At 38.8% G+C, this 26,337-nt stretch overlaps 1 protein-coding gene across 3 annotated transcripts in view; it reads right to left on the reverse strand.

Moving 5' to 3' along the window:
* LOC115215827 (inositol polyphosphate 5-phosphatase OCRL) overlaps positions 1–26,337 on the reverse strand; it is a 169,801-nt gene that overhangs the window by 14,197 nt on the left and 129,267 nt on the right. For all 3 annotated transcript variants that reach the window (XM_029785147.2, XM_029785146.2, XM_036506172.1), the window contains 9 exons: positions 24,806–24,915; positions 21,961–22,096; positions 13,207–13,317; positions 13,013–13,081; positions 10,186–10,282; positions 9,684–9,808; positions 7,290–7,400; positions 4,038–4,154; positions 1,068–1,152 (listed from right to left, as the gene is read on the reverse strand). In XM_029785147.2, coding sequence (XP_029641007.1) covers positions 1,068–1,152; positions 4,038–4,154; positions 7,290–7,400; positions 9,684–9,808; positions 10,186–10,282; positions 13,013–13,081; positions 13,207–13,317; positions 21,961–22,096; positions 24,806–24,915 — 961 coding nt within the window. The remainder of the gene's footprint in view (positions 1–1,067; positions 1,153–4,037; positions 4,155–7,289; positions 7,401–9,683; positions 9,809–10,185; positions 10,283–13,012; positions 13,082–13,206; positions 13,318–21,960; positions 22,097–24,805; positions 24,916–26,337) is intronic.

Raw genomic sequence — 26,337 nt, forward strand, 5'->3', positions numbered from 1 at the left:
TTCCATTTCATCCAGAGATTTCCAGCCTTGAATTGGAAAACAGAGCTTGCTCTTTCAATGATTTAATTATCAAGAGATTTGTTATACTCAAGTCATAAATTTCAATATCTCAAGATGTTTAAATAATATTGTATTTGCAAGGGAAAGGGATTTCTCCTGAATTTATGACTCAGAAAAAAAAACAAAAAACAGGCATTTGTATATTTGTAAAGAGCATATGAAAGTGATTAAAATTGTTAAATCTAAGAGGAGCAAGTTGACATGGGCTGTAAGTTCTTGACAAACCAGTTTGGTTACATGTCATAAAAATGCTGTTTACTCTTGCCCTTGGCATGAACATCCCAATTCCAATCCTTTGAAGTCCATTTCTCAGCTTAAAAATGCACCAGTTCAATACAAAAAAATATATTTTTAATTTTATTTAAAACCTGTGCAATTTCACAATACAGATGGTGAGAAATGAAGATGCTCATACATAATTAAGATCGGTGTTGCTGAGGAGCTGGTTTTTCTGACCATCTGGGCAAGTGTCTTGAACTATAGCCTGGACTGACCAAAGCATTGTGATTGAATTTAGTAGACAGAAACTTTGAGAAGCACATTGTGTGGGTGGGGTTGATCGGGGTTTGTACCATATGATACTAAGAAACAAGTATCCTTGTCATACAAAAACATGGTCCCGGGGCATCATAACACTTTGGCTGGAAACAAGAAGGGCATCCAGTGGTGGAAAAGGCTCCACCTCAACCAACTCCATCTGATGTATGCAAGCATTGAAAGGTGAACATTAAAAGAATGATGATAAGAGTACAAAACAGTGCGATATGGTTCTTTGCTTTAACATTTTGGTGATGCTTTTAATGTCATTGATAAAACAGGATATGGTTTGAATTTCCTTCTGAAGACAATCTGAAGACTTTCAGTTCAGTAATCAATCCTCTTTAAGCAGTCAACCACTACACAGCTATTGCATGGAATGGTAATAATATCCCATTTTATTCAATTAACATTTGATAGGAAAATTAACAAAAAGATTAATGGGATTAGGATATTAATTAAAAGGATATGAATCTTGTCAGGAGCACCAGTATCAAGACAGTCCCGAATTTGGTAAATTTCAGTATTGAGGCCATCTTGTTTGAAAAGGTCTTCCTGTAATAGAAGAGAATTTTTTAACTGAATATTTCTTCAAATTTTTATTACATCACACATTTGGCGTCATAAATTCACAAGTTATTACACTGCAGCTTTGCTGAAGTGTGGCCATGGAGAATTTTATTTGAATGAATTGACACAATACTTATCCTATCAGTCTCTTTTGCTGAACTGTAAGTTATGGGCAGGTAAACACACCAATATTGGTTGTCAAGCGGCAGACAAAGATACACACACACATAATACACATGTATGATGGGCTTCTTTCAATTTCCATCTACCAAATCCACTCATAAGGTTTTGGTCAGCCTGACACTGATAGAAGACACTAGGCCAAAGTGCCACGGTGTGGGACTGAATCCAAACCATGTGGGTGAGAAGCAAACTTCTTACCACACAGGCAGATCTGTAGTTCACTTGACAAATGTGATTTGGGACTATTTCATTGTATGCCTAACCCTTCGTGGGCTGGTGGGGTCCCAAGGGACCCCAGCAAATTTTAAAAGTTAGGCAACTTTTACATTTTTATTTAAACGATTTTATATCTCATGACTTTTGTTGCCAATAGTTTATGTACGCACATAGAAATTTGGAGTTAAAAATTTCCAGTCATATGGATGTTATAGCATAAAATATGGTCATTGGGGTCCAATTGGACCCCATTGGCCTTCTGTGAAATTATTCTTTCCTGTTCCTTTTTCAGACATTCTGATGAACTACAAGTCAATTTTCTTTGTATTCGCACTGGTATGAATCAATGTATTTTTTCTTTTATTCTTTTTGTTTTTATTTTATATTTAGTGTTATATGTATAATTTATAAAACTATGAAAAAGTGCTAAATTTCTTGTTCTGTATCATGTGCTCACACATATTTACAAGATCAAACAAATATTACTTTATGGGTAGTGCAGAAATAAAAGTGGACCCTAATGGCCTTTTGTGTAATTCCAACTCCACCAGTCTATGAAGGGTCAATACAAATTTGAGAGTGAAATTATTTGATAGACAGAAACTGTATGGAAACTAGCTCTGTGTGTGCAGAGAAACAGTGACTGTATTTATGTCTTGCAGTTCAGTGGCTTCATTTTGTGTGAAGACGAATGGAACAAAAATACATTACTTGTGAAAACAAAGGCTGGGGACGGAGGGCCCAATCCATGCCAGCATAGAAAAAGAAAATGCAGAAAACAATGATGAAATATACAGGCATAGGTGTGGCTGCTGGACCAAGCAAAGCTGTGGGGTTAAAAGGTTGCTTTGCAACTGTGTGGTTTTGGGTTCAGTCCCACTGCACAGTACCTTGAATAAATGTCTTCTATTACAGCTCAGGGCTGACCAGTGCCTTCTAAATGCATTTGGGAGACAGGAACTGTGCAAAAGTCAGTCGATACACACATGTGCGTGTGTGTGAGAGAGATTGTGGTTGACCCCACCACACCCAACAATAGTGGTTTATGTCCCCATAACTTAGCAGTTCAGTAAAAGGAACTAACAGAATAAATACTGAATAAGTCCAGGGGATGATTTGCTCAACTAAAACCCTTCAAAGTGGTGCTTCAGCATGGTCATAAGCCAATGACTGAAACAAAGAAAAGTTAAATGATAAGATATATGAAGTGGGATGTGGTGGTCAAACATGACCTACGTACGTTGGGCCTCACAGAGGCTATGACGAAAGACCGAGATGTCTGGAGATATGCTGTGACTGCGAAGACCCGACAAATAACAGGAGTTCATGGCTTGCAGGACGGCCTGCTGTACTAACCTTGGATTGTAGGGCAACCTGCTGTGCTTGAGGAAACCTATTGAGTCAAGTACGTCAACATCAACATCAAGATATAAATCAAATGGATATTGTAGTGGTGATACCTGTGCCGGTGGCACGTTGGGCCTCACAGTGGAAATGACGAAAGACCGAGATGTCTGGAGATATGCTGTGACTGCGAAGACCCAACAAATAACAGGAGTTCATGGCTCACAGGACGGCCTGCTGTACTAACCTTGGATCATAGAGTGACCTGCTGTGCTTGAGGAGACCTATTGAGTCAAGTACATCAACACCAACATCAAAATAAAAATCAAATGGATAATTGTAGTTAAGTTACCTGTGCCAGTGGCACATAAAAAGCACAAACTGATCGTGGCCGTTTGCCAGCCTCCCCTGGCCCCTGTGCCGGTGACACGTAAAACGCACCCACTACATTCATGGAGTGGTTGGCGTTAGGAAGGGCATCCAGCTGTAGAAACTGTCAGATCAGACTGGAGCCTGGTGCAGCCTCCTAGCTTCCCAGACCCTGGTCAAACCGTCCAACCCATGCTAGCATGAAAAACGGACGTTAAACGATGATGATGAAATGTATAGAAAGCAATTGTTTACTTTGTGGCAGTTTACATTCTATACAAAACTACAAACATTCCACAAGACATTATAGGAATTAGCTTTGAATAGAAATTCCCAAATATTTACCTCAAGAAAATAGAATGGCAAAATTGAAAGCCTTCTTATTCAGCTGGACATTTCTTCAAAGCTGTATTTTATGGTGTCATAATGAATGGATGGATCAAAAAATATAGTCAGAGTGTAAGTATAATATATGGATTGTCTGATGTATCTAGAAGTTGTCATTGTCTACCTTGATTTAAGTTCTGACCATGTGAAGCCATTGGTTCTATATTTATCGGATGGAAATCTGATATTTGAAAATGGATTATTAGAGCAAACTAATAGATGTAGGGATGCTTTGTACTTTCAGTTAAGAAGAGTAGTAAAACAATTGCCATAGCATGGTTTGAAGTGGCAACTCCTCTGTTGTAAATCTTATAAATTAACCTTACAGTCAATGAGTCACCAAAGAAGTCACTAAAGTATAGCTTTCTTACCTGTGATCGACCATATTTAAACAAATGATCAATTAAACGCCAAATCTCCTTTGGGACTGCATACAACCGACCTCCTGTGGCAGCAATGTCCACATCCTTTAAACTACCTGGCTGTTCCTGAATAAAAAGTTGAAACAATATTTAAGTAACTTGTAAAAATTGAATATATTGAACATTGAGAATGTCATATGTATCACTTTCTCATTTCAACGATACCCACCTCCCATTTCTATTAATTTCCATCTAAATATCATCATCATTATTTAACATCCATATTCTATGCTGGCAGAGGTCGAATGGTTGAACAGGATCTGACAAGTAAGAAAGCTGCATTGGACTCCAATGTCTATTTTGGCAAGGTTTTCATGGCTGGACAGCCTTCCTAATGTGAACCACTTCAGTAAGTATACTGGGTACGTTTTTGGTAGCCCTAGCATTAGTGAGGTAGCTTGCAAGACAAAATCCCTTTGTAGAGTGGAGGTGGCTTTGTGCCATGTGTTGAAAGGGCAAGAATAGGGGTCTTGCTGTAGATGAGATACATGGCTACCACAGCAAGGAAGGGAGAAAAGATGGTGTTAGGATGTACCCTAAAGATACAAGAAGGTGGATAAAAAGAGAACAACTGAGAATTGGGAATGGCTGGATGGGTAAATTTATGAGCGGGAAAGGAGAATGACAGATGGTAGAGATGACAATAGAAGTGAATATAGATCTTTCTTTTTCCTCCTTTTCATTCACAAAACGAAGTAATGAAGGTCAGAGTGTTTGGCTATTAATCCTATTTTCACAAATTCCCTCCAGTTCTTTGCAGTTCCCATCACCCCAGTGAGAGATGGGAAACAACCCTGCTTGCCCAATCTTTTTGCTGTCACAGTAAAGCAGCTTGGACAATTGTTAAGCATTACTTGTTAACTTTTGCTTAAAGAAAATACCCCAATTATAAGGAACAAAAAAAAAAGACTACAGAAATATAGATATTTGTAGAAACGATCCAGCCTATGCTGCAGCAAATATAACTGTTTCTTGCAAACATGTATGTCTTGGTAACAAGTCCCATGCATTCACTAAATTGTTTTAGATGCTTAAAAGATCTCTTAGTCCTCCTACCTTTGACCCATTGATGATATGACAGCTGGAAGAGGAGAGAACTGCATCAGTATGAGGCTGGGACTGAATTCCTGCTGAGCAAAACTGGACCAACACAAAACAAAATAAATTTCTGAAGGACACAATGTGCTGCTTGGATCAGGAATCAGACCGATGACTTATTGAGGCCAACAACCTAACTACGAAGCCATGCACTGCCACAATGCAAAAATAGTCTGTAAACAGCAGAGAAAAGATATTTAGTGAAGTCCACAACTCTTCACTATATTGCAAGTATGAAGCTCTTGTTTTGAAAAAGAGAATTAATAATTTCACCAGTTGTACATGTGAGAGAAAGTGAAGTTTAAAGAAAGGGGTTGAGAATTCACAGATAAATTGTCTGTTTTAAAGCTGATCACACAAAGTGAAGAGGGAGTCTGTATAATGCAGTGCATCCTAAATTGGAAGTTTAAAAATAAGGGGGAAAACCTGTGTCTCCATAGGGTACAATGGAAAACATGACCTTACTTAGAATCAGTCAAGTGAGGGTTGACATCAGAAAGGACATCCAACCACAGAAAATATGCCACATAAATGTACGTGTATATATATTTTCCTAAGCGCAGGCATGATTATATAAGGTCATTTCCTGACCACATAGTTTCAGGTTCAATCCAGCTGTGTAGCACATTGGGTGTTTTCTGCTACAGCCCTGGGCTGACCAAAGCTTTGTGAGTGAATTTGCTAGGCAGAAACTAAAGTGCATCATATATCCAGATACCTGTGGAAGTGCTTGTGCCTCCTTAGCCAGGAGGGAAATGCATGTGTAAGCAGTCTGATTCATACAAGTGACTGGTAAAGGTAATTATGAACGAGCTTTAAGAGTTCCTTGCTGCTACATACACCCGGCTTTTCATGAGGGGTCAAAACATCTAAATGGTGTTAGCCTAAAGAGATTTATGGACACATCCTACCCAACTCCTCTACTATTATTGCTCAACATAGAGCAGGCCCTGTTATCCACTGCTATTGCTATGGACAACAGGCCACATTAGATGTTATATCTGTGAAACTTCTGCATCGTATTAGAGGACAAAGACCATTCAACTGTATTGATGTTATTGGCTGAGACACAACATGAATTTGTGGAGTCACCAAAGCTAACTGGGACAGAAAGTCTTGCTGCAATATTCTGGAATCCTTACAATTGGTTTACAAAAACAAAAAAAAAAAAAAGAAAAGAAAAAAAAGAGAGAGAAAGTTTACTGAAGCAAAGAAGAGAGAGAAAGCTAATGTCTTTAACTGAAAATGTAATTTATGATCCAACTGTTACTGTGCAAAGGGACTCCAGACTCCCAGCCCATGAAGTTATTACAACTCACTGGTCTGCTTGAAAGCAGATTTTTATTAATGTGGGGATGATGATGATGATAAATTTGTAGTTCTGCCAAGTAAACAAGAACATTAAAATTCAAAGATGAGGTCACTCCTGTTTCTCCCCACCCCACTCTCTTCTATCAAATAAATTCAGGTGTTTAGTTCCATATTCCAAATAAAAAAAAAAAAAAAGGTATTTATTATATCATTCATACTAGAGAGAAAGGCCACTCAACTGATTAGCACCCAATCACTTACAGACCCACCCCAGATGTGCTGTCTCCTATTTGTACCTTTTCTATTGAAACTATAATGGATTCTGTTCTCGGGAGCCGGCTTGTCTTGTACCTCTTTCACTGAGGCACAACTGGCCCACTTGTCTCTCAACAGTCCCATTATTTCTAATCCTTCCTCCCCCAAACACCAGTCTCTGAAATCTTCTCTCAGCTCAGATCTTTCCTGCAGTTTATTGATTTGCAACAGTTCAATTACAACAATAATGACATCAATTTCACTGGTCATAGCTTTTGCTTCTTCCTCCAGACTAAGCAATCAAAAAAAAAAAAAAAAAAAGGGGGATTGCGAACGTCTTTATCACAGTATCACACGTTGGAAGTTTATTTTGTAGTGGTAGTCAGCTGTGTCTGTTGTTGACTAACAAACATGAAAAGAAATGTGAACAACGGTGACTGTTTTGAAGGAATTCCTAGACAATTCAAGACAAAATGGAGAAAGATAAGACCCCCACACACATACACACTAAACAAAATGTTTTAAAGTACAACTCACCAAATCTATCAGTTGAGCCACAGGCACTTCTCGGATTGGTTGTTGCATTTGAATCAGAGCTTCTATAGAAGATCCAAAACTGGTTGGAATGAAATTACCTGATACTGTGATGTATGTAAGTTAAAGAAGAAACACTATCACCAAAACTGTAAAGAGTATACGTTAAGGGTGTCAAGAAAGGGTAGACTGTTACCTTTACAAGGGAGATAGGACAACTATTTAGGAAAAGATATGCAAAAATCATGATGGCATACAATACATCTTTCTCTTTTTTGCAGATTTAACACATGATGGCATCTCCTACAGTGGATTTTGGTAAAATTGAAGCACAGGCGGTCATGAAGTTCCTCTTTTTGCAAGATGAAGGAAAATATGTGACTATGGCTTCGAATTGGTAGACCGACCACCTTACTCTCCTGACTTGGCCCCCTTCGACTATCATCTCTTTCCACAACTGAAGAAACAAAGGAATGAAATTCCACTCCAACTCAGAAGTGATTGCTGCTACAGAGGTCTGAGTCCTTTTTACAGAGCTTAGAAAAACTGAAGGACCACTGCAATAAGTGTGTGAATCTGAAAGGGGGAATATGTTGCATAAAGTCATAATTAACTGATCCTTCTGTGTTTTCTTTTACCCAAAGCCAGAAACTTTTTGGCAACCCTGTACAAGGCAGATAACATTAATTTCTTGCTCTGTTTCTCATTTCTCGTTTGTAATGGAATCATTACAGAATTGTGGTTTTTGAAGTTGAAAATTTGCAACAGGTATTAAGAGTTTTTACATATTTGTCTCCTTAGTATCATGTACAGTAGTTATAAGTTAGGGGTCGAACATATGGCTCTCTTTTCATATCTTCTTTCTTTTCTTCCTTTGTCTCTCCTTGGAATCTCTTCCAGTATTTGATGAAAGACTATCTTGAATATTATGGCTCTATAACGTTTTTTCCTTCATTGAACATCAACCTAATAATATTAACTGTGAATGTCCCTTGGACTTCTGTCGTTTTCTGTATTTAAGTTGCTTTATATCTATCAACACACACCTTTCTCTATCTTTCATTCTTACATAACTATTAACATTATAATGTGTCTTTGACATTTAGAAGACAAATAATAAGTAGTTGTGACACACTTGTCTTTTTTAAAGATATTCACAACGTAGAGAAAAGCTGTTTTCCAAGTAGAAACTGATACCATGCAATAAAACTAACACAATGCATTAGGGTATTTTCCAATGATACTTTACCAACTAACTAAAACCTTGAGAATGGATTTGGGAGATGGAAACTGAAAGAAGCCTCTCTGTGTGTGTGTTTACATTCATGCATCTGGAAATTGTTCCATTGTGGGTGGGGACATTGCTGCTATTTCCCCTGCAGCTGTGTTGTTCTCTGGCTTTGCATTTTCAAAGATGTGTAACGAAAGATATCTTTAACTTGAAAAACAGGTAAGGGTTAGCAACAAGAAGAGCATCAGCTGTAAAACAATGCTTCAATAATATATTTGTCTAACCCATGCTGGCATGAAAAAATGGATGTTAAACAAAGGCCAATAAATGAAAAACTATTTTATAAAAAGAAAACTTAAATAACCATCCAAAAACTTTGCAATAACTGCTACAAAATACTACACAAAGCATAAAGCTAGCATCATTTGCTTGTTTGTTTAATGTTTCTCCGTGCTAGCATGAGTTGGATGGGAATTGTGACCAACCCCTGCCAGTTTTTTAGGTAAGGGATTTATGTATTCTACAGATGCTTGAAGTAACCAGTCATTATGTTAGTAAGGCATGTCAACATTACCGCCACATGCCTAAAACAATCAATAAACCAACATGTATGCACACAGGCACACATACACATGTCCACTTTCTCATGCTTGCATGGTCCAGACAGAACATCTACAGTTGCATGCACTTCCTGTTGCCAACCCTCACCTATTTCTAAGAAAAGTAATATTTCAGTATGACCAAGGACTGGAAACAAACAACCTTGCTGGGAGATAGTGAGGCTCATTTACAATTAACATGTGATGTCTAGAGAAAGGTATACACACATACACATATACGACAGGCTTGATACAGTTTCTGTCAGCCAAATTCACAAGGCAGCTGACCTGGAGCTCTAGTAAAAGACACTTGCTCAAAATACTGTGTAGCAGGGGTTGAACTTAAAACCACGTGGTTGCAAAGTGAACCTCTTAGCCACATGCTGATGCCGGCACCGCTATCTAGAAACATTTGTTTACAATATCTGTAAGTTTCGGCTATGCATATAAAATCCGTTTCTTAAAATACCATTGATAATTGGCTGTGACTTGACTAACATACTACTGTTTTTCTATTTACTGCTATCATGTTATGCTGTCCAACAATATTGTCTATTAGAAGGATATAAAACAATCTTTGCCACCAATAAGGTGAAGCACCAAGATGTCTTCAATTTTATCTTCATGACTGTTTAGTTCAGAAACAGTTTCCTCATCAACGTACACCTCTAGCTCCACCTCTTGCATACCATCTGCAACAGAGAAAGAAAAAGGCACCAATTATTAACTCTTTTTGTTACCATTTCTCTGTTGAGATACACTGATTTTGTTTCAATTAAGTTTAAAAATAAGAAAGAATTTAGTAAATCAACCTTGTCGTTATTACGCTAGAACTTGGAATATAAATTAACATGGAACATATCTTGGAGATATTAACCGTTTCTCCTTCCTACCACAAACACAACAAGTTGAAAGATCAACTCGGTTATTGTAATAAGGCACAAAGAAAAATCAGGAGGCTCTGACTTCAGAGACCCAATTAGAACAAAGAGGTCAGTGAATGAAGATGATTAAAGAACATTAAAGTGAAAAGGATAATAAAAAAATAATACATGATGAGTTTTCTTACCTTGCTTAATAAATGCTTTATATGGAGTAATCTTCAACCAGGGCTTGCAATAACTGTTTCCATTTAACTTTTTAATGAACTCAAATTCAACTATCCCCTAATAAAAGAAATAAAAGGGTCATTTTATTTCAAAGAGTTTAAGGAGTCATCATCATTATTATCATTTAATGTCCATCTTTCATAGTCACACAGGTTGACTGCTTCGACGGGTTTCAACAAACCAGAGAACTGCAGTAAGCTCTAACGACAGAAAGGACATCCAGTCAGAGAAACCGTGCCAAAGCTAACACCAACTATTTTACTTGGTACTAGCACTAGTGAGGTCACCAAGCAACCTGCAAAACGAGACCCCTTGACTGAGTGGAGGTGCAGTATCAACAGGGGTGGCTTGTGCCATGTGTTGAGAGGTGAAAGTGTGATGGGGGAGAGGAACTGGTGCCATGCTGTTGCGGAGATACATGGCTACACCAGCTGGAAAGGGAGAAAGAGATGGTCAGGGTGTACCCTCGAGGTGGAGGTAAAAGAGAATAGAGACACAAAGGGCCAGGAACAGTGGATGGGTAAGTTAGCAAGAGTGTGAAAGGTTAGTGGCAAATGGACAGAAATGAAAATAGAGGTGAACACAGTGAATGAAGGACAGAATTAGAGGTATGGTCAGTGGAGAATCTCAATTGGAATGTGAGGAGCAGGGGAAGGTAAGGTGAAGGAAAATTGGAGTGGGGTCAGGGAGGAAGTGGTGATAAATGGTAACATATACAATAAAATTATAGTAATTATATCAGAGGCTTTCTGGAGTCACTTCATCCATCCCAATTCACTCAAATACAATGCAGAGTAGCCTTGAATCTTCTCCTACTCAAACCGTCCCCACTCTCCTCCTTATTATTGACTTTCTTTCATTGACCCCTAACACTTTCTCTTACTCATTTTCCCTATCAGTCTCTCCATTAGTCTCTCAAGACCTCACCTAAACCCATCACCCACTCTCCCATTCTTTCTCTCTCGGTTGTGCGGGTTTTGCAGTCTAACATTAAGTGCCACGTAAAAGGCACCCAACATGCTCTGTAAAGTGGTTGACATTAAGAAAGAAGGAATCCAGCCATTATGGGAACCATGCCAAAAGTAAGGCACTGGAACAAGATGTGCGTCTCCAAACTATTGGATTCTTTCAAACTATTCAACCCATGAATATACATCAATGATGACGATGGCTGCATGAAGATGAATTTATTTTGTTGCCACATGGTCACAAGTTGTCTCTCACCCTGTGGAATCTTGGGTGAGTGTCTTCTACTATGGCTTCTGTCCAACCAATGCTTTGGGAATAGATTCAATAGATAGAAATTGTATGGAAGCCCATTGCTAACTCCATCCACCAAAGTATCAAAGTGACTATAGATTACCCTACTAGGTACCCTAACAATAGACTACTAGTCCTCTAGACATTGAACTTTGGTTAGAGTCTGTAAACAACAGAGTACAGCTCCTCCACTCTTATTACATGAAATCCTTGTCATGCAATATGAAAATTAGCATACTACTAGCAGCAGACTTAGCTAGGACAATGTGTCCCCTCTATGTTAATTCAATGAAACAAGGAAACATATACAGAACTTCATGCACTGCATGCAATTATCTGGGTATGGATTCGAGTATACAGGGGAGCCTGAAAGAAATTAGAAACATGATATGTAATGATGCCAGTGGTACCGGTCTTAGACACTGAAGTAGAGACTGGAACGGTATAGAAGAGGATTTGTTATAAAGCAAACAGAGTGAACACATGGTATGAGGCTGATGAATATCAAAGAGTGATGTTTCTGGAGACTACACCTCATGGGGAATTAGCCATAGATTTAGGAAAGCTCTGAAGGACACCAAACTCAACATTAACATCATTGAGAAACTGGGGAACTCCACTGGATCACAATTATGTAGGACGTCCATACTCTTTGAAAATACCACACAAGAACTGTGTAGTAAGTTTAACCCTAGTATTAACCATAAACTAGGAATGTAGGAATCTACAACATAAGGTGTGTGGAAGGAATTTGTAAGGACAGAAACATGGCATATATTGAGGAGACGTTTAGGAGTCTAGCAGAGAGTATAATGACAAAAAAACAGTCGTCCATACTCTATCAACATGCCAAAGACCAACATGGTGGCACACTGGACTGAATTGACATTAGCATTTTGTCCAAACACCCAAAGGACCCATCACTTAGATAAATACAAGAGTATGTCTTTGTAAATGAAACATTACCCATACTAAATAGGAAATACGTGTAGAAGGTAGGTATGCTCCAATGCCACAGATATTACCCACACAGAATACACAGATACATTCGTAAGTAGGCAGTCACGGTGGGTAGGTAAGTAGGTAGGTAGATAAGGTTTTTGGTGGTTAAGTCAGTTATATAGACTGTTAGTTATTGAGTTAATTATGTTAGTGGGTAGATAGGTGGAAGATAGGTAAGCTTATAGGTAGACAGACAGACAGGGGTACATAGATAGTATGGACAGACATGCACACACACACACACACACACACGTGTGTGTGTGTGCGTGCACATGTACATGAGCATATCTGGGTGAATAATGACATCCCTGTCTAGAAAATCCTCCTCTAGTTTTGTTGCACTTTCAATGATAAGAGGAATAGAAAAAAAATTCTTTACTTGGAAGACAAATAAAGGTTGGTAAGAGGAAGGGCATCTTGCTGTGAAAGAATTCCTCAATAAAGTTTTTACTCAAGTTGTGCTAGGATGGGAAAATCAAACTGAAAATGAGTGAAGAAAAGAATAATTAAGGTAGAAAGCTTCACCTGGCCAGTATTGCTTACAACCACTTTCTGTTTCTTGGATTCATAAAATTTGACTTCACCAAAATTCAGCTGGAAGGAAATGAATTGAAAAGATGTTTAAACTTTTATTATTACTATTAGAAAGAAAAGCAACACTTATGCATTATTTCTTTTTATACAATTCATGGCTGAAGTGGTGAGAAACATTTACTCACTTCTGCAATGTCAATCTTAACTTGAGGCAAGTATTCATTTTCAATTCTGTCTAACCGCTTCATGATATCTTCGTAAACCTTTTTGGATTTTTCTTCATCAACAACTTTCAACTGAAAAATATAAATTACAATCTGTGAATTTAAAGAAAAAAGAGAGAGAGAGAGAGAGAGAGCACATGTTGGATATCTTATTTTCCAGAAATTACATACTTGTTTTTACATTTGTTGTTTTCAAATAAACAATTGCATGGAACACATATTTGCCATTCAAAAATACACAAAAATGTTCACTTCACTTACTGTATTTGATGGTATTAACAAATCATGATCTTTCTAGAAGCACCTCAATTTTAGCTGTGCATATTCAGGAAAAAAAGGTTTTAGTGCATTAAAGCCCAACTTCACATACAGATCTTGGGGTAATTTTCAAGACATTTCATGGGTAAAAGTGTATCTTATATACCATTAAATATGGTAATGATTTATTATTTGGTATAAAAATTTTTGTTACACTGTTTGTGACCCATACATTGACAGTTTCATAGCAACTGGTCAAAGATAAGGCCAGTATATATATAGGATTCAGGATTTTACTATACTTATTACCACTACTTACACAACCTTTACTGCTGCTACTACTACCTCTGCTATTTCTGTTGTTGTTGTTGTTGATACAACCCTTCCAATCCACTTATACAGTTTTTGACATACTCCTCTCAATGGTTTCTGTTCTGGGATCATCGACCAAGAGATGCTCTCCTTCAAAGCCTTAGCAATCAGATTATTCGCAAATGCAATACTTCATCGTCATCATTTATCTCGTAGCTAAGAGATTTTCATGATGTGATTGCTTATTTTTAGAATCACATTGTCGAATAGGTGTGAGAGGCCTGATCTGGCTAGTTTTAACATAAAAGTGGTAGAATATTTCAGCTGAATCTGGCTGGTTTGAATGCTGAAGTCATTAAATCCTTATTTTGCTGTTTGGCACAATGCCAAAAGTGCCGACTGACCGACAGATGAAAGCAGGACAGAGGTCATGAATGGCAACTAAAAGCCACATTAATTGACCTACTACGAACTTCAGGCAATGAGAATCAGATTTACTGACCTACAGAGATCATCATCATCATCATTTAACACCTGTTTTCCATACTAGCATGGGCTGGAATAGTTTGACAGGAGTTGGCATGCCAGAGAGCTACACCAGGCTCCTTTTTGTCTGTTTTGGCAGGGTTTCCACAGCTGGAGGCCCTTCCTAACATGCCAACCACTTTGCAAAGCATACTGGGAGCTTTTTATGTGGCACCAACACAGGTGCTTTTTACACGGTGCCAGCATGGAAAAACCATATTTAAAACTCTGAAAACCATATACATTAACCAACAGCTACATTTCAGAGTAGTAGCAGTGTTAGTGAACAGGTGACAAAGTGAAGTTAACAGTTTTTGTGTTTCTGAATGACTAACATGTATCATTCATGTTGTAATTGCATTAATTTCAATGCACAAATTCAGATCAAATCAATCACCAAAGAAGTACATCTCCAAAATACTTTCAACTAGTTTTTCAAGAAGCTTACTCTCCTGGTTTAATGCCACTACCACCTGGTCTTTGGGTTCCTTTCACAGAGTTCATTACAGTAATTTAGCTAGGTTCCTGGTTTGAGGATGTCTTCTTCCCTCCCTCCTTCCTACTGGTCATGGGGACCCTAAAAAGGCTCATGGGTACTGTCCTCCCCTCCTAAGTGATAAAGAAGGACCTAGTTATTGGGTAGGCTGGATGGGTGATTTGATTCAACATGAAATTTGTTGTTGTAGACAAAGACTAGTCCTAAATGTGGTGGTTTAAAATAGAACAGGCTATGTATATTGTTGGAGGAAGTTTAAAGGACTCCCCATAAGGGAGATAATAATAATAATAATAAATTCCTTATAAAGATAAGCAATTGGGCTCCTAGACCCAAGAGGCTCTTGAGTGACTGACCAGCATGGCCATACCTTAAGATGGCACTGTGTGTTTTTCTTTTATTCTTTTACTTATTTCAGTTGAACTGTGACCATGCTGGAGTATGCCTTGAAAGGTTTCATTGAAAAAGTCAAACCAACTGTACTTATTTTAAGGTTGATAGTTCAGCTATTAGTCTCCTTTTGCTGAGCTGCTAGGTCATGGGCATGTTCACAAACCAACACCGATTGTCAAGTATTGGGGTGACACACACACACACAAGAAACTTTTACACAGTTTCCATTCATCAAATTCACTCTCAAGGTAGTGGCCAGCCTGGCACCATTGCAGAAGGAACTTGCCCAAGGTGAAGGTGCTGCACAGTGGAACTGAACCCAGAACCAGGTGGTTGGGAACTTCTTAAAAACATGACCACATAATATCAATAAATTTATTTGTAAGTTAATAACTAGAAGTCTGAAGTCTATCTCTACATATATATTCAGATCTGAAATGAGTCCATCACTATATATCTATCTATATATCTATCTATATATATATATATATATATATATATATACACACACAGTAGAAATATGTTACAAAAAGAAAATATAAAATACAAAATACACGTGGAAATGTAAGGGTAAAATATGAAAAATCAACGAAAATGCACATTGTAAATAAAAAAAGGCTTTTTATGACCAGGAACTATTAGACCTGACACCGTGTATTAGCCGGTGTTTTCAAAGCGATGAATAGCTTTGCGGAAACCATGGTATGCTTTGTTTTCTAACTTTATAATCATCTCATAATAATGACTTTTATGACTACCTCAGTCAATCTAAATGTATATACTTGTCGTTACCTGCCATAAAGCCTTTTTTTTATTTACAATGTGCATTTTTGTTGATTTTTCATATTTTACCCCTATATATATATATATATATATATAGTTAATCCAAACATGAATATATATATATATATATATATATATAGTTAATCCAAACATGAATATATATATATATATATAATATATATATATAGTAATCCAAACATGAATATATATATATATATATATATATATATATATATATATATATATATATATAGTTAATCCAAACATGAATATAAATATACATACATACACACACACACACACACACACACACACACAAACATATGTATATATATATATATATATATATAGATAGATTAACATTAAAACATTCAGAAAGAGAAAAAGGAGAAAGGGAGAAGAAAGAGAAAAAGACAGAGCAAGCTAGAAATGAAACAATGCTGAGAGAACTGAAAACTAATCTTAACATTTAACTTTTCAAAACTATAATATCCATAATGAAAATATTTAACAAATTTCTAAATCAGAGAGCCACGATCACAAGTTATGCAGATGATACAAAAGTTTCACAGGCAATACAGAACCCTGAGGACACTAAACACCTGCAATGTGAGCTGGACGAAATATACAAGTGGGCTGAAAAGAATAGCATGCAGTTCAATGCTGGAAAGTTTCAAGCTTTATACTATCAGCATGCAAAACTGAATGCAATACCCAATGAATACACTGGACCCGGAGGGATTGCAATCCCAGAGGCACAATCAGTGCGTGACCTGGGTATTCACATGAGTGATGACGCGACCTTTCATGTACATGTTGCTAAACTGACACTGAAATGTAGACGGCTGGCTGGATGGATTCTTAGAACCTTTAGAACAAGAGAACAAGAAACCATGATGGTCCTCTGGAAGACACTTGTCCTAAGCCACTTTGACTATTGCTCTCAGCTATGGTCACCATCCAGTGTCAAGTTGATCACAGAACTTGAGGCGACCCAACGAAGCTACACAAAGAAGATAGCCTCTATGCAGAATGTAAGCTACTGGGAAAGACTCAAGAGATTAAAATTATATTCCCTGGAGCGTAGGCGGGAAAGATATGCCATAATATACATCTGGAAGATCCTGGAGGGAAGTGTCCTGAACTTTGGCATCGAGAGTTACGCAAATGCCAGAACTGGGCGCCACTGCGTGGTGCCTAGGACTCCAAACCTGCCATCAAGATGTAGGACAAGATTCTGTGATAGCCTGGGCTTCCGAGGCCCACAGCTCTTCAATATCCTCCCGAAGAACCTGAGAGACCTGCATGGGGTGGATACAGATGTCTTTAAAATGAAGCTGGATCTCTTCCTGTCAGGTGTCCCAGATGAACCAACTTCACGGCAGGAGGGGCAGATGAGGGCAGCTGCATCGAACTCTCTCATGCACCAAATAGCAGTTGCTAGAAAGCCTCCATGAAGTGAAACCAAGTAGCAACACCAAATGGCGGTGCCCCAGCATGGCCACAGCTCATAAGCTGAAACTAGAATGAATCAATCAATCAATCAATCAAAAATCTATTTAATAAATTAATAAACCAAAGAAACAGACAAACGACATATATATTCCCTGCCAAAGTCTTGCTTATATAAATACCTAGATTTTGTTAATTTCTTGAAATAACTTTTCTCCTCTTAATGCGTCCCAAGGGTTCTCTTTCTCTCCCTTGATGATCAACTAGTTTTGATTTCACAGCAATGTCTGTTCACAGCTACCACAATGTCAACCTGTTCCAGCACATTCTACCTAATTGTTTATCTGGCCTGTCATTTTCATAAAAAGCCTGACATAACAACACAAAAGAAAAACAATGCAACTCACTCACTTTTGCAGTATGTGTTGCACATTGAATGCTTTCATTATTCACTCTGAGTTGAATAAATTTTACCAAGTGCAAGCTGTCATCCTAAACCACCCAATGGACAAGAGTCGTTGACTGGGTTTGGACAAGGAAATGAGCCGTCACTAACAAAGTGTGTGTTCAGTGTTATATTGGTAACTACTTCCATCCCCACCCTCTCACCAAAGCTGCCAATATGGCAGCACAGCTAAACACTAATTAAGAAGATTCACTACTGTGTTGACATTTTACAAGTACAAATATAAGTTTTCAACTGGTTGGTAGTGAACACATACAAGGTTAGCATAATGTACACACACACACACACATGCTTTTTTCTTTTGTGCTGTTGGCAAGGAACATTCATTAGACAATTACACCAGACTACCTTGAAGAAAACTCACAAACTGGTGGTTTCTAGTAAATTGGTTGATATTAAAAGAGAATACTTTGCTGTAATAATTTATATAAAACATTATAATCAAGCTGAACCAATAGAAAATGTATTTACAAGTGAGAGGAGGGAGACAAGGGAAACATATACATCGTCGTCATCGTTTAAGGTCGGCCTTCCATGCTAGCATGGGTATCTCTATATATATAAGGAGAGAGAGGGAGGGAGAGAGAGAAAGACAACTTGACAAGAAGGAAGTAACTTGGAGAGAAAGAGAGAATCAGCCAAGAAGAAAGGATGAAAGGATAAAAGGGAAATTTAATGAAGTAAAAGAAGAGAGCTGAATTTTTTTTAAAGAATTTGTAACAATATTTTTTTTACTCTTTTTGTTGGGTCTGGAAGAAGGGACCAGTGCCTACGGCCTTTGTAAGCTCTTCCCACCCCTAGAGCAGTGAAGCTGATACTATTAATTTTCATCTTGTAGGAAAGATGGGAATTGCAGGGGTTGGGAAGGACTGAGTGAATCATAGGGAGGGGCTGGGAGGTTGGACACAACAAGAGTGATAAGAGGAAGAGAGATATATAGATGGGGAGTGCCTGAATACATGTGGCATTGAGCCCAGCCAACTGCAAGGAGCAGAGGACTAATATAGTAGTGAGAGGAAAGGCAGAGAGAGGGAAGCTTGGAGATGTGGGTCAGAAACTGGAGTGTATCTGTGAGAGATGTTAATCACTTGAGAACTGGCTGTTTTCTAGATGAGGTCTAGGTTGTCTGTGTAGAAGAGCATTCACACTGCTCCAGATGTGAGCCACTCTACTGTGAGCCACTTATGAAGGTGGTGAGCTTGTAGAGTTGTTAGAGTGTTGGAAAAACACTTTGTGGTATTTCTTGTAGTATTTCTTTATGATCTGAGTTCAAATCCCACTGAGGTCAATTATGCTTTGTATACACTGTAAGGTAGTTGGTATTAGGAAGGGCGTTTTACCATAGGAAACCTGTGAAAGCTGACACTAGAGCTTGGCAAAGCCCTACAGCTTGTCAGATCCTGTCAAACTATCCAGTCTATGCCAGCATATAGTTTCAGTAATTATGGCTACAATAATTCGTTAAAAATTTTTTTTAAAGTTTATAATTGGGTGGAGGTAGTATAAAAATAATACAAAGATCTCTAAGTTACCATTTAGAAAACAGTTTTGTTTGTTTGCATGGGTGTGTTTTCAGAGTGGCATGGAGGTCAAGGAAACTCCTGAAGAAGATATGTTTCAGCTTTGACAGAATTTTGATTCGTCGAAAGTATTTTATTTTAGTTATTATGTGCAGCTGGGAGAAGAATGAACACTTATTTTGCTCCTCCGATTTCAATTGATAAATCAACATTAAAAGATGAAGCAAAGGTAAAATGAAGTAAATTATGTGAATGACTGTGTGTGTGTGTGTGTAAAAAGCCAGTGAAAGAGTTGGCTTGGTGTATCATGTAGCATGCTTTTGTCAAATGTTTTAGGTGCCTATATGGTTACAAACAGACATAGATATATCTTGACTCTTTCTTTAACTCAGTGGAATAGCCAAGATATGAGACTGGAACAATCTGAAATGGATGCCTTCCTGGTCCAGGAATAGAATCCACAACATTTATGACTGTGAGCTAAATACCCTAACCACAACTTTGTATGCGGATGTGGATATATTCACACACTTAACACACACATTGATATTCTGTAGTCAAACAATGAAGATACACTTGTACCACATTCCTGCAAAAACAACTTAAATAGTATTGGTTTTCATTTAAATTGTGGCTTCATCTTACAAATTCAAAGTAGGATGAGTTTTTTTCCTGGAAGAACAAAAGAATGAAACAGTGACTGAAAGACATCAACCACTACACCTTAGTTATTATCCTTCTCATCATTTTAATGTCTATTTTGCCATGTTTACATGGGTCAGACAAGAGTATTTCATGATATAGTTTTCTGCAGCTGGGTCCCCTTCCTGATCCCAACCTCACCTATTTGAAAGTGAGATAATAACCTTCTAGGTCTATTGAGCAACAAACAGCATAGACGATATGGTTACAAGGAGAACTGGAAACAATCCATAATGTATGAATGAACTTTTTCACTACAAAGATCACACAACATATCAAGACATGTCTGGGTCTTCATAAGGGACCACAGCTTGTAAAGCCCTTGTTTATAAACTAGTGAATGAATACCTGTGTGCAGAAATATGAACTCACTTGTGCCCCTCCACCACACACACAGAGAGGGTTCTTTCAATTTCCCCCCACCCCATCCCCTCACAAGCCTCAGTCTACCCAGAGCTACAGGAGTAGATATTTGCCCAAAATGCCATGCAGTGAGACTGAACCTGAAAGCACACAGTCCTGCCATCAACTGATTTACTTATGGGCTGCTAGTATAAATATTTATGTTATTATATTTAAGACAGGCTGCCCCTGGGAGCTTCTCTACACTGATGGACCTTATTCTTATAGCTGAATCACCAGACCCAGAGAAGAAATTTCAGGGGTGGAAGCAAAGCCTGGAATCTAGGGTTTTAGAGTTAATTCAGCAAAGACCAAAGTCCTAGAAAGTAGGAAAACAGACAAACCACAAGTCCCTTCAGGGAGACAGCCCTGCTTGATATGTAAGAAGGGTGATGGTAGAAACTCAATGTTGTACCGAGTGCAGGCTTTGGACACATAAGAGGTGTAGCTGCATCACAGGAAGGTTAACAGAGAAAATAGTCTTTGTGTGTGGCAAATGTGTGGGTACAATAAACATTAAAAATGCGCAGACAATAGACTTCCTCAAATGCTTAGGGGATCCTTAGAAGAAGTAGATAGCTTCTGTTACCTAGGCAACTGAGTTAGCAGTGGAGGAGGAAGTTCTGAAAATGTAGTTCCTAGGATAAGAATGGGCTGGGCAAAGTTCAGAGAGCTTCTACCTTTGTTGGTAACTAAGGGCCTCTCACTCAGAGTGAAAGGTAGATTGTATGATGCCTGTGTATGTACAGCTATGCTACATGTCAGTGAGACATGGGCTCTGACTATAGAGGATGTGTGAAGGCTTGAAAGAAATGAAGCTGGCATGTTCTGCTGGATGGTGAATGTCAGTGTGCATGCACACGGCAGAGTATAAATGATTTAAGAGGAGAACTGGGTGTAAGAGGCATCAGATGTGTGCAAGAGAGAAGACTGCACTGGGTTTGATCATGTGATGCGTATGGATGAGGATGGCTGCATGAAGAAGTGCCAATCTCTAATTGTGGAGAGAACCTGTGGAAGGGGTAGACTGAGGAAGACACGGGACAAAGTGGTAAGAAAAGATCTTTAGAAGCTGGCCCTCACTGAGGAAATGACAAGGGACCAGGAGTTGTGGTGGTTTGCTGTACTTGATAAGATGCATCGAGCTAAAGAAAATTGCTGTCTTCCACAAATACAGGTTTGTCCTTTGCCAGTGGTGCACATACACACACAACACAACCCAAAGACCATGTGATATTGAATAGTTTAAATTCTGCCTTAGTTATGAGACATCTGCTACACACTCAAATAAATATATTCTATGTGTGTGTGTAAGAGAGAGAGAGAGAGAGAGAGAGAGAGAGAGAGAGAGAGGAAGGAAGAAAGAATGATTAGAAAGGAGGAATAAATTTTGAGAATATACTCACGCCAACATCAAAGATGGAACTGACAGGTTTGTGGTCACTTATTTTCAGTTCATTATGAGATCTGTAACAACTCTGGCAGACAGCGGAACCATTCCATAAAATACGGTCACACCAGGCAGGCGCACGGCATTTTTCACTGAAATTAAGGAGACAATTAAATGTATTAAAAACAAAAAACAAAACAAAAAGAAAAATACACAACTACATTAATCCAAGGGAAATGTATTCTGGGAATTATGCACACAAGTGTTTCTTTTTTTTCTTCCCCCAAGTGGTTCAATGGTATGTATGTAATGTGATAAAGGTAACAGGAAGTAAAGCTGGCTTCAAATTTAGATTAACAATGTTAATATCCATAGAAAGAGGTGTGGAGTGGGGAAGTGAAGTAGTGATTGTGGTGAATGTTATGGGAGTGGTGGAAGACATACAGTAGAAGCAATGGTGTTTGTAGTTTAGCACCCAGTCCCCAAACCCCCACCATTGCAAGTCAGTTCTGAACAAAGTGACCCATGATGAAAGACATCTACAGCGATTCTACCTTTTGGATATTCAAGACTAATGTATCTTTCCATTTTGAAGATGGTAAAGTGTGCATTGTGGGATTTTGCTGCTATCTCTAGCATAGTCAAATGACCATATACAAGCTTTTTTGTCAGTTCATATGACTGAGAAAAGAATTGGTGTGTTAACCCTCTCAGACCTGGGCCCCTGTATCCAATTTTACTCTCCACCTGGGCTCCAGAACAGAAAATTAAATAGTTGCATATACAGCTCAAGAGTAACGATTCGAACTAATGGACAGAATCGGCTGCATCTTCTTTTTCTATGTTGTTCATTATTGCTTTATCAGGAATCCAGTAGAGATGATGTTTAACCTATTCCTAATATGGTATGACAGGGTTAAGATAAGTTGGAGGTGGTGATAACAGCAACAGAAGAGAAAATGAATATTATTGAGAGAGAGCAGGAGAGAAACTTAGAAATAGTTAAAGTTTTCCATTTGTGGGATTGAATCTGTTCACAAAACTGTATTTTGTTATCAGGTTGGTAATGTGGTATCAGCTTCTGGTCAATAAAGCATGTAGTGTTCTCTTCACCAACAATATTATTGTCTTCACTGTTTCATGCCTGCTTTCTATGCTGGCATAGGACAATTGGATCATTTCTTCTCCCCCAGATGATGAGGGAGACCAGACCACCACCACTACCACCATCATCATCAACGTTTAATGTCTGCTTTCCATGCTGGTATGGGTTGGATGGTTTGACATGGAGCTGGCCAGGCTCCAGTTGTCTGTTGTGGCATGATATCTATGGCTGGATACCCTTCCTAACACCAACGGCTTAACAGAGTGTGCTGGGTGCTTTTTATGTGGCACTAGCACCTGCAAACAAGCCTGTATGTATGGAAGACAGTGATTTTACTTCGCTAATGAGTCTTTATTGCAACATCTCTCAGTCCTTTATCACTTCCTCAGTGAGGCCCAGTGTCTCAAGTTCCTTTCTCTCCATTTTGTCCCATGTCTTCCTGAGTCTACCCCTACCACAATAACAGCTTGGCACTTCTTTATGCAGCTGTCCTCATCCATACACATCACAAACCAATGCAGTTTTCTCTCGGTTTGGTTTCTACCATCAATGTCCTTCATAACACCAACCACTTTACAGAGTATTACTGGGTGAGGCTTCTTTCATGGCATCAGCATGAGAGGGAGATGCTACATCTTTGACAAGACTAAAGTGTCCTCAAAACATTACACTTAGCAAAGAGTACTGGAAAGCAAGACTTGGCTAAATAGTGAAAATGGATGATGGACGTTGATACTAAATGACCAGCAGGGAGGTAGCGGTAGACTGTACGAGGGTCCTCAAGTAAATATCTCAAAAGCTGGAGTGATAAGGGTATGTGAGGGATGGCTGGAATGTTGGAGAGTTGCCATGGTTTCCCTAATTACACTGGAGACAATGTATAATGTATAATGAACCATGAGGAAAGTGAGAAGGGGAGACAGGGATTAGGAGATGGGTAGTAGTAATAGTAACTGTTATTATTGTTTGGTCCCAATCAAATTTCAGTTGTGACCATCTTGAGTTTATTTACAGACAGGCGTAGGAGTGGCTGTGTGGTAAGTAGCTTGCTTACCAACCACATGGTTCTGGGTTCAGTCCCACTGCGTGGCACCTTGGGCAAGTGTCTTTATACTATAGCCTCGGGCTGACCAAAGCTTTGTGAATGGATTTGGTAGACAGAAACTGTCTATATGTGTGTGTGTGTATATATATATATATATATATATATATGTGTGTGTGTATACATCCCCGTAACATAGCGGTTCGGCGAAAGAGACCGATAGAATAAGTACTAGGCTTACAAAGAATAAGTCCTGGGGTTGATTTGCTCGACTAAAAGGTGGTGCTCCAGCATGGCCACAGTCAAATGACTGAAACAAGTAAAAGAGGAAGATATCAAGAATTCTGCTTCTCTTTCTTAAGACTTAGCAAAGGGAGGAAAGGTAGCATTAATGACTTTTTTTCCAAGAGCTGTGTGATTGGAGGGAGAAAGATATCCTCAGATGGGAAACCTGACCCAGAAGCATGCAACAGAATGACTGCCCTAACCCACCACTACTACATGCACGCAAGGATCAGCTGGTGCAGTTAAGCAGAGCAATAGATTAAGCCTGTACTCGGGTTTTGGACAACATTATCCTTTCTGCTTTTTTTAAGAGAGTAGAGTGTGATTTGAGGGAGATATGGCATCCACATATGTTTAGACTGTTTAGTGACTGTGCACGATGTAATAGAGAAAATCTGGTGATGAAAACGAATTTTAAGTAAACCCTACCTTGAGTCCCAGTTGTCAGTGCCTGTGTCATATTTATATGTTGGTCTAAAGGAAATGTCGCCTTCTGTAAAGCCTTTGAACACATCTGACTTTCCTAATTGTTTATAGAGCTGAAAATATCAGAACAAATGTAAGAAATCATAGAAAAAAAAAGAGAAGAATATCAGCATCAATTGGAGAGGTGTTGCTCTTCCTTCTATTTTGACAACAGGAAAAACTAATGAAAATACTCTTTACTCTTTTACTTGTTTCAGTCATTTGACTGCGGCCATGCTGGAGCACCGCCTTTAGTCGAGCAAATCGACCCCAGGACTTATTCTTTTTCTAAGCCCAGTACTTATTCTATCGGTCTCTTTTTGCCGAACCGCTAAGTTACGGGGACGTAAACACACCAGCATCTGTTGTCAAGCAATGCTAGGGGAACAAACACAGACACACAAACACACATATATATATACGACAGGCTTCTTTCAGTTTCCGTCTACCAAATCCACTCACAAGGCATTGGTCGGCCCGGGGCTATAGCAGAAGACACTTGCCCAAGATGCCACGCAGTGGGACTGAACCCGGAACCATGTGGTTGGTTAGCAAGCTACTTACCACACAGCCACTCCTGCGCCTATATATATATATATACATATATACGACAGGCTTCTTTCAGTTTCCGTCTACCAAATCCACTCACAAGGCATTGGTCGGCCCGGGGCTATAGCAGAAGACACTTGCCCAAGATGCCACGCAGTGGTACTGAATCCGGAACCATGTGGTTGGTTAGCAAGCTACTTACCACACAGCCACTCCTATTTACAATTTATTCTTAATTTTTTAGAATATTTTACAAACATGATAATCAGTATAAAGATATTAAATTGGTATATAATTGATAATGGCTATAAAGATATCATCATCATCATCATTTAACATCCGCTTTCCATGCCGGCATGGGTTGGATGGTTTGACTGAGGACTGTCAAGCCAGAAGGCTATACCAGGCTCCAATCTGATCTGGCAAGATTTCTACAGCTGGATGCCCTTCCTAACACCAACCATTCTGAGATTGTAGTGGGTACTTTTTACGTGCCACTGGCATGAGGGCCAGTCAGGCAGTACTGGCATTGATCATGACCATCAGTTCACTTGACTCAACAGAGCTTCTCAAGCACAGTTTATTGCCCAATGATTGATGAGTACTCTTAAATGGGCCGGTTATGCTACATGGGCATAGGCAACAGTTACAGTCTCACTTGGCTTGCTGGGTCTTCTCATGTACAACATATCACCAAAGGTCTTAGTCGCTTGTCATTGCCTCCATGAGGCCCAATGTTTGAAGTTCATGCTTCACCACCTCATCCCAGGTCTTCCTGGGTCTACCTCTTCTACAGTTTCCCTCCACTGTTGGGGTGTGACACTTTTTCGTGCAGCTCTCCTCATCTACATGCAACACATGACCATACCAGCGCAGTCGTCTCTCTTGTACACCACTTATGTCCAACTTTTCTCTTAGGGCGCTTACACACTGTCGTGTATGCACAC

Source organism: Octopus sinensis, linkage group LG9, assembly GCF_006345805.1.
Source record: "Octopus sinensis linkage group LG9, ASM634580v1, whole genome shotgun sequence".
Lineage (NCBI taxonomy): Eukaryota > Metazoa > Mollusca > Cephalopoda > Octopoda > Octopodidae > Octopus > Octopus sinensis.